This window comes from Ornithorhynchus anatinus, chromosome 1, assembly GCF_004115215.2.
Source record: "Ornithorhynchus anatinus isolate Pmale09 chromosome 1, mOrnAna1.pri.v4, whole genome shotgun sequence".
NCBI classification, from domain to species: Eukaryota; Metazoa; Chordata; class Mammalia; order Monotremata; family Ornithorhynchidae; genus Ornithorhynchus; species Ornithorhynchus anatinus.
The window spans coordinates 970631-979688 of NC_041728.1; the positions used below are offsets into that span (position 1 = coordinate 970631).

Here is a 9058-nt window from a genome sequence, read left to right on the forward strand (position 1 = left end):
TGGTAGAGCACCCGGTACATCGTAAACGCTGAAGAAAAACCGTTATTATTACGATCACGGTTAAGGGGGAGCGATGCGGGTGGGTGGGGGAGAGAGGCAGAAAGTGGACCGGAGGTGTTGGGGGGCGGGGGGCGGAGGCCAAGGGGAGCGAAGGAAACGGCAGGGCGGGTGGGTGGGGGGTGTTCGGCGACCCCCACCCCTTCTCTCCCCCTCCCTCTGGACGGCGAGCCCGCGGCGGGCAGGGACCGTCCGTCTTTATTCGCCCAAGTGGACTTTCCGAGCGCTCGGCAGAGCGCCGAGCCCGCGGTAGGCGCTCACTAAAGAGTCCGAAAAGGACCGAGGGGCCCCCCACCCGCCGCACCCCGCCCCGCCCGGCCTCCTGTCCCCCCGCCCCCCTCCTCCGCCCCCCCCCCCCCCCCGGGTCACTGCCGGCAGAACTTGCACCTGACGATCTTCTTGAAGGCGTTCTGAAAGTCCTTGTTGAAGTAGGCGTAGATGATGGGGTTGAGGAGGGAGTTGGAGTAGCCCAGCCAGTTGATGAGGGCGCCCAGCGAGCCGGGCAGGGGGCAGGGGGGCCGGCAGAAGGGCAGGACCAGGGCGACGATGAAGAAGGGCAGCCAGCAGAGGATGAAGGTGCCCATGATGATGCCCAGGGTCTTGACGGTCTTGCGCTCCCGGGCCAGGGCGGCCTTGCGCTTGGCCTCGGCGGCCCTGCCGGGGTCCGGGGCGGCGGGGTCCGGGGGGCCCGGGCCACCCCGGGGGAGGGGCAGGTGGCCCCGGGGCGGCGAGGGGCCGAGGCGGGTGTCGGCCAGGCCGGGGCCCGGGGGACCCCCGCCGGCCCCGGCCTTCCGCACCGTCTTGCGGATGCGGAACCGCGCGGCGCGGAAGATGCGCCCGTAGAGGACCAGCATGAGGACCAGGGGGATGTAGAAGGCGCCGAAGGTGGAGTAGACGGTGTAGCCCGGGTGGCGGCTGATGGAGCAGGCGTCGGGGTCGGCGCGGTCCTCGGGGGTCCTCCAGCCCAGGACGGGCGGGATGGAGATGAGGAAGCCCCCCAGCCAGGGCAGGCCGATGAGGGCGGCCGCCCGGCGAGGGGTCCGCCGCCGGACGTAGGCCACCGGCTCGGTGACGGCCCAGTAACGGTCCAGCGCGATGGCGCACAGGTGCAGGATGGACGAGGTGCAGCACAGCACGTCCAGCGAGATGAAGAGGTCGCAGGCCGCCGGGCCCAGCGTCCAGCGGCCCAGCACCTGGTAGAGGGCCGCCATGGGCAGCACCAGGACCGACACCAGCAGGTCGGTGACGGCCAGCGAGCCGATGAGGTAGCCGGCCACGTTGTGCAGCGACCGCTCCAGGGACACGGCGGCCACCACGCAGGCGTTCCCCGCCGCCGAGCAGAGGATCAGGACCCCCAGGACCAGGCCCGTGGTCAGCTGGGCGGCCAGGGCGCTGGGGGACGGGGAGGCCGGGGGGGAGGGGGCCACGCTGCCCCCGGGGGCCTCCATGCCCGGGAGGGACGCGGGTTTGCGCCCCGGAGGGGAGGACCGGCTCCGGTCGAGGCCCGGAGGGGGTGTCCCTCTCCTCTCCGTCCGTCCCGCCCCGTGGGCGCGCTTCTGGAGGGCGGGGTCCGCCGTCCGGTTAGGAGGGGAGGCTCGGGAGGGGCATCTCTCCCCCCTCCCCCGCGTCCCCCCGCTCCCCGGGGTCACCCCCCACCCCCCGCCCCCGGGCAACGCGGCACCATCCCCGCCCCCGCGCCCCGGGCCGGGCCGGCCACCTCGGGCCGGTCCTGGGCGAGCGGAGGGGCGCGGCTCAGGGACCCCCGGGGGGCCCGGGGGCGGTCGGGGTGCACGGGACCTCCTCCGGGGTCATCCCGGCCGCCCCCTCGGGGGGATCCCCCGGGAGACCCGGGGCGACCGCCCGGGACCCAGGCGGCGGGGTCTCCGTCGTCCGGCGGCCCTCCGGGGGCGGGGGGGTCCTCTCCGTCCACTCCGTCCTCCTCCTCCGACCTGGAGCGTCTCTTACGGTCCCCCCGCTCCCCTCTCCCACGTCTCTCTCGGTCCCCGGCCGCTTCCTCTCCTCCCCTCGGTGGTCACCTCCGCAGCCCCGGCGGGCGGGGCCCGGTTCTCCTCCTCCTCCTCCTCCTCCAATAGGTCAGCGCGACGACCACGGATCCCCCCACCCCGCCCCCATCTCCACCCAGGACCCCCTCCCCAGGCCCCCACCCTCCTCGAGGCGGGGGGGGGGGCGTCCAGTGGACCGTTGGACAAGTAGGAGCGAGAATCAGGTCGCCTTGGGTCGGGGAGACTGGACTTCGGACCCGGGACTGGTTGGGAGGGGGGAGAAGGACAAGCCGGGTTGGGGGTTGGGGGGGAAGGTGGTCTGGGGTCCACCCCGATACGTCGTCTTCCCCCCGTTCCTCCTCCCCCCAACTCTCTCCCACCGCCCCCCACCCCCACCCCTCTGCACCCCCGAGCCCACCTGTGAACTCTGACCTGTGACCCTCAGCCTTCACCTGCCGGCCTGGGAGTCAGGCCGACGGTCTGTCTGCCTTTGCGTGTGTCTGGGTGTGTGTCTGTGTGTCCGCGTGTGTGCCCGTGTGTGCTTGTGCTTGTGTCTGTATGTGTCTCTGTGGTTCTGTGTGTGTGTGTGTCGGGGGGGCGGGGGGACCGGGGGAGGTGTTAGGAAAGAAGGGAATCCGCAGCCCCGGTTGAAAGGGGGGCGCTGGTAGAAGTGTGTGTGTGTGTGTGTGTGTGTGTGTGTGTCTCCGGGTGACCGGGCCATTGGTTCCGAAGAAAGTGAGTCCACGGACCCGGGGATGAGGGGACTAGCAGAAGGGAGAGACAGAGAGAGTGTATGTGTGTCCGTCCGGGTGACCGGGACATGGTTCGGGAGAAAGTCAGTCCACGGACCCGGGGATGGCGGGCTAGCAGAAGGGAGAGACAGAGAGAGACTGTGTGTGTGTGTTTCCGTCCGGATGACCGGGGCATTGGTTCCGAAGAAAGTCAGTTCAAGGACCCGGGGATGGCGGGCTAGCGGAAGGGACACACAGAGAGAGAGACATAGATAGAGAGATACAGGGAGAGGGAGAGGGAGAGAATGAAGTGTGTGTGTGTGTGTGGGTGTGTGTGTGTGTGGGTGTGTGTGTGGCTGTGGGTGTCCGGGGCATGGTTCCGAAGAAAGTGAGTCCACGGACCCGGGGATGGCAGGCTAGCAGAAGGGAGAGACACAGAGAGAGAGAGAGAGAGAGAGATACTGTGTGTGTGTGTGTGTGTGTGTGTGTGTGTGTGTGTGTCTTTATTGGGGTGACCGAGGGGCGGTTAGGAAGGAAAGGATTCCACAGAGCCGGGGATGTGAGGATGGCAGAAGTGTGCTTGTGTGTGTTTGTGTGTGTGTGTGTGTGTGTGTCGGAGTGTCAGGGGGATGGTTTGAAAACAAGTGGGTCCGCAGAGCTGGGGATGGGGAGCTAACGGAGGAGAGAGACAGAGACAGAGACAGTGTGTGTGTGTGTGTGTGTGTGTGTGTGTGTGTGAGACCGGGGTGGGGGAAGCTGGCAGAAGGGGCTGTGCATCCACTCGCATCTCTCTTGCTTGTTTTTCTCTCCCTCTGCTCTCCTTGCTCCTCCCTCTCTGTCTCTCTGTCTCTGTGTCTCCGTGTCTGTGTCTCTTCCCTCGACCACCTCCCCACCCGCTTAGGCTGCCTCTCTCTCCCATCCTTCCTTCCCCGCCTCCGGCCTTCAGGCCAGCGGACGGCGCGGTCAGCGCGGTCAGCGCCGAGAGAGCCGCTGCCGCCGCCTCTTCGCCACCGGGGAGGGTCAAGGGTCGAGGGAGGGTCCGTTCTGGGACGCAGGCCCATCCCGGGGATGAAGAGGGGGCCGGGGCCATGGGAATCGCACCTTTTCCTGCCTGACTCACGGAGAAAATACAACTGAAGCTCCCCCGTGAGAGAGAATGATAATAATCAGTATTATCATTAAGGTACTGGAGCGCTTACTATGTACCGAGCCCCGCTCTAAGCCCTGCGGCAGACCAAGGTAGTCGGGTCGTCCCACTTGGGGCTGACGGTCTCCATCCCCGTTTTAGAGATGAGGTCGCTGAGGCCCAGAGAAGTGAAGCCATTTGCCCACGGTCACACAGCAGATGGCGGAGCTGGGATCGTTGAGACCGTGAGCCCGTTGTTGGGAAGGGATAGTCTCTATCTGTTGCCGAATTGTATAGTTCAAGCGCTTAGTCCGGTGCTCTGCTCATAGTGTGCGCTCAATTAAATACGACTGAATGAAGGAATGGATTAGAATACTCCTGGGCTAGGAAGAAATGACCTTTCTTGGTGAGGAAATGAAAAATCTCTTTAATCTCCTGGCTCCTGCCTATGCCACCTGGTCCCGGAGGCACACCTTGCCAGTAAAACCACCCCACCCTGTCCTTCCATCCCTCTCTCCTTCCTCCCCCCACCCCTTTCAGTGGAAAGAGCCCGGGCTTGGGAGTCAGAGGTCATGGGTTCGACTCCCGGCTCTGCCGCTTGTCTGCCGGGTGACTGTGGGCGAGTCACTTCACTTCTCTGTGCCTCAGTTACCTCATCTGTCAAATGGGGATTAACTGTGAGCCTCACGTGGGACGACCTGATGACCCTGTATCTACCCCAGCGCTGTGCACATGCATGATAAGCGCTTAACAAATACCAACATTATTATTATTATTCCCTCCATCGCCTCCCTCTCCCCTCGACCCGCCACACTCGTCTACCTCCTCCGCAGCCGCTGGTTACTCTTCCAAGGCAGGTGAGGGGGACTCCTTCCTGACTGTCTAACAAAAGAGCCGCAAAGACTTCCAAAGGAAAGGGGATCCAGTGGATAGTAGAGGGGCTGGGGTGGCAAGGGAGGAGATTTAGAGCTCCCTTATTAAGATCTCAGAGAAGCAGCGTGGTTCAGTGGCTTGGGAGTCAGAGGTCATGGATTCAAATCCTGGCTCAGCCGCTTGTCAGCTCTGTAACTTTGGGCAAGTCCCTTTAACTTCTCTGTGCCTCAGTCACTTCCTCTGTAAAATGGGGATGAAGACTGGGAGCCCCACGAGGGACCACCTGTTAATAATAATAATGTTGGTATTTGTTAAGCGCTTACTATGTGCAGAGCACTGTTCTAAGCGCTGGGGTAGATACAGGGTCATCAGGTCGTCCCACGTGAGGCTCACAGTTAATCCCCATTTTACAGATGAGGGAACTGAGTCACAGAGAAGTGAAGTGACTCGCCCACAGTCACGCGGCAGACAAGTGGCAGAGCCGGGAGTCGAACCCATGACCTCTGACTCCGAAGCCCGGGCTCTTTCCACTGAGCCACGCTGCTTCCCATGCTGCTTCCCACCTGTTTACCTTGTACCCTCCCCAGCGCTTGGAACAGTGCTTTGCACATAGTAAGCGCTTAATAAATGCCATCGGTACTGTTATAAAGATCTACCTTATATCTCCCCCAGCGCTTAGAACAGTGCTTGGCACATAGTAAGCGCTTAACAAATACCATCATTATTATTTAGAGGAGTTTCGTTGCAGAAACAAGGGCTGGCCAGGGGTGGGGGGGGGGGGGGCGGAGGTTGGGAGGAACATGGAAGAAAAATACCATTGCTGGGGGTGGGTCCCGAAGACTCTGAACCCTGAGATGAGACTTCTCTTTCCTTCCTCTTCCTCCCGTCCCCTTCCCCACCTCCCCTTGTTTTGTTACAACGCGTCACACGTTGCAACGATCCACCTGAGGTGAACCGACAGAAGAAGGAAAGGCTGAAAGAGAGAGAGGAAGGAGGTAAATCTATCGGGAAACCGGCACGAGAGGCCAGGCCGCCAGGCCGCCCGACCTGCCCCAGGGAACCCACGTACCTCTAACGCTCCACCGGCCAGATCGAAAGCCTCCCAAAGGTTTCAGAGCCGCAGACCGGACGCACCTCTTCCTTTACCTTAAAGGTTATACGGCTCCAAACCGCGCATGTTTCTTTATTCCTGGGGTGTAATGATCCTCAGCACGGTACTCTCAGAAAGCGCGGTAAAACCATTTCCCAATCCGGTTTGTGTTCGTATCTTCAGATTTCATCAAATTCGGAGATAACCCTGTCCCCGGCCGGCCGTCACAAGAACGGTGGGAGTTGAAATTACCGTTCAAGAGTCTTGGAGCGTTGTTGGTGAAGCCCACGCGGAAAGAGGGGGGTACACAGGCAGCGTTTGTTTTCCCCGCTAGCGGTTTGGGGCCAAGTGCGTTATAAGTACCTTCTGAGTGTCTGCGTTCGCACGGTGTCTCGCTCGTAGACTTGCCAAGCGTCCCGGACTTACAACAGGCTGAGGCTCCCTTTCTTGGCTCCCTCTTCCAGCAGCCTTCTCTCTCCACCCTGAGCCTGGGAGGAGAAACACGCCTAACCGCCGCTGTTGGCCGAGACCCCGTGAAAATGATGATGAGGATTGTGGCATTTATTCAGCACTTACTAGATGCCACATAGTGTAGCCTAGTGGATAGAGCACAGGCCTGGGAGTCAGAAGGGCCTAGGTTCTAATCCCCACGCCGCCACTCGTCCGCTGTGTGATCCTGGGCAGGTCGCTTCACTTCTCTGTGCCTCGGTCCCCTCATCTGTAAAATGGGGATGAAGACTGTGAGCCCTAGGTGGGTCAGGGACTGTGTCCAACTCGATTATCTTGCATCTACCCCAGTGCTGAGAACAGTGTTTGACACCAGAAGCAGTGTGGCTCAGTGGAAAGAGACGGGGCTGGGGAGTCAGAGGTCATGGGTTCTAATCCTGGCTCCACCGCTTGTCAGCTGTGTGACCTCGGGCAAGTCACTTCACTTCTCTGTGCCTCAGTGACCTCATCTGTAAAATGGGGATGGAGACTATGAGCCCCATGTGGAACAACCTGATGACCTTGTATCTACCCCAGTGCTTAGAACGGTAATTGGCACATACTAAGTGCTTAATGAATCCCAACATTATTATCATTGAATCCCCATTTTACGGATGAGTTAACTGAGGCGCAGAGAAGTTAAGTGACTTGCCCAAGGTCACGCAACAGGCAGAGCTGGGATTAGAACCCAGGTCCTCTGACTTCCGGGCCCATGCTCTTTCCGGCAGGCCTTGCTGCTTCTTGTGACTGTGAGCAGAATGCTGTGCTGGATGCCTACTTTTCTTTTTTAATGGTATTTATTAAGCACCTACTACGTGCCAGGCACCGTTCTAAATGCTGGAATAGATAGAAGCTAATCAATTTGGATGCAGCCCAGGTCCCACCAGGGGCTCACGGTCTTAATCCTCATTTTACAGATGAAGTAACTGAGGCACGGAGAGGTTAAGTGACTTGCCCAAGGCCGCATAACAGACAAGTGGAGCAGCTGGGATTAGAACCCAGGTCCCTCTGACTCCCAAGCCTGTGCTCTATCCACACTGCTTCCCTTACTGCCTACTGGGTGCAGAACCACTGCGCTGGATGCCTACTATGTGCAGAGTGCTGTGCTGGGTGCCTACAGTGTGCAGAATACTCTACTGGCCGTAAACCGTGTCAGAACACTGGACTAGACACCCACTGTCCTTGACACTCTGGGGAATGATAGAGGCGAAAGACATGCTCCTGGCTCAAGCGGCTGACAAGGAACTTCCTAAGCGCCGAGGTGGCTCTGGATGACTTTGAGAAGGGGAGGAGGTAAAAAAATAACAGCCATGGTATAAGTTAAATGCTTACCGTATGCCCAACACCTTACAAGCCTTGAGGTCTTATTAAAATAATGTTGGTATTTGTTGAGCGCTCACTATGTGCAGAGCATTGTTCTAAGCGCTGGGGTAGATACAGGATAATCAGGTTGTCCCACGTGAGGCTCAGTCTTCATCCCCATTTTACAGATGAGGGAACTGAGGCCCAGAGAAGTGAAGTGACTCGCCCACAGTCACGCGGCTGACAAGTGGCAGAGCCGGGATTCGAACCCATGACCTTTGACTCCCAAGCCCGGGCTCTTTCCACTGAGCCATCTGTTTATTGCTATTGTTCTTGTCTGTCCCTCTCCCCCGATTAGACTGTAAGCCCGTCAGAGGGCAGGAACTGTCTCTATCTGTTACCGATCTGTACATTCCAAGCGCTTAGTACAGTGCTCTGCCCATAGTAAGCGCTCAATAAATACTATCGAATGAATGAACGAAAAAATCATCGGATCGGACACAGTCCCTGACCCACAAGGGGCTCAGAGTCTAAGTGGGAGGGAAAACAGATATTGAATCTCCATTTTACAGCTTAGGAAATGAAGGTACAGAGAAGTTAAGGGACTCGCCCAAGGTCTCACAGCAAGAAAGTGACAAAGCCAGAACCCAGGTCCTCTGGCTCCCAGGCCCGTGCTCTTTTCACTAGGGGGTTGATCAGGGATACTTGCTATTATAGGAAGCAGCGTGGCTCAGTGGAAAGAGCACCGGCATTGGAGTCCGAGGTCATGGGTTCGAATTCCAGCTCGTCACTTGTCAGCTGTGTGACTGTGGGCAAGTCACTTCACTTCTCTGTGCCTCAGTGACCTCATCTGGAAAATGGGGATGAAGACTGTGAGCCTCACATGGGACAACCTGATGACCGTGTATCTACCCCAGCGCTTAGAACGGTGCTCGGCACATAGTAAGCGCTTGACAAATACCGACATTATTACTAACCGTCATCTTTGTGCTCAAGTTAGGTTCAATCCTAAAGAAAAATGTCCCCGGGAAAACCAGAAGAGAAGTTAGTTCATTCTTAAGCAGGCTATGTGTCTCCAGATCGTCTGGAGTTCAAATCTCCCCCGAGTCCCTTGTGCTGCCGATGGTAGATTAAAGCAGGATTCAGGGCAAAGAGATTCCCGCCGATCTTTTGATTTGGCTGCAATTCTGGGGCTGTGACGCCCCCAGAGACCTTGTCAGTGGGGACGAGATGAGAAACAGCTTGGCATGTGATAGAGGAGATGGGCCACTTGGCATGAGACAAGGGGAGAGGGACCCTAGGCGTGGCTCAGTGGAAAGAGCCTGGGCTTGGGAGTCAGAGGTCATGGGTTCGAATGCCGGCTCTGCCACTTGTCAGCTGTGTGACCGTG

The 9058-nt window shown here is 59.3% G+C and overlaps 1 protein-coding gene across 1 annotated transcript; it reads right to left on the minus strand.

Moving 5' to 3' along the window:
• Positions 1 to 422: 422 nt before the first annotated feature.
• HTR1A (5-hydroxytryptamine receptor 1A) lies at positions 423 to 1642 on the minus strand. The gene has a single exon (XM_029047003.2). The coding sequence runs from the start codon at positions 1503 to 1505 to the stop codon at positions 423 to 425; it is 1083 nt and encodes a 360-aa protein (XP_028902836.1). The 5' UTR covers positions 1506 to 1642.
• Between the last annotated feature and the right edge of the window lie 7416 nt (positions 1643 to 9058).

Coding starts and splice junctions, on each gene's coding strand:
- HTR1A (XM_029047003.2), bottom strand. CDS start 1,505: ATGGAGGCCCCCGGGGGCAGCGTGGCCCCCTCCCCCCCGGCCTCCCCG.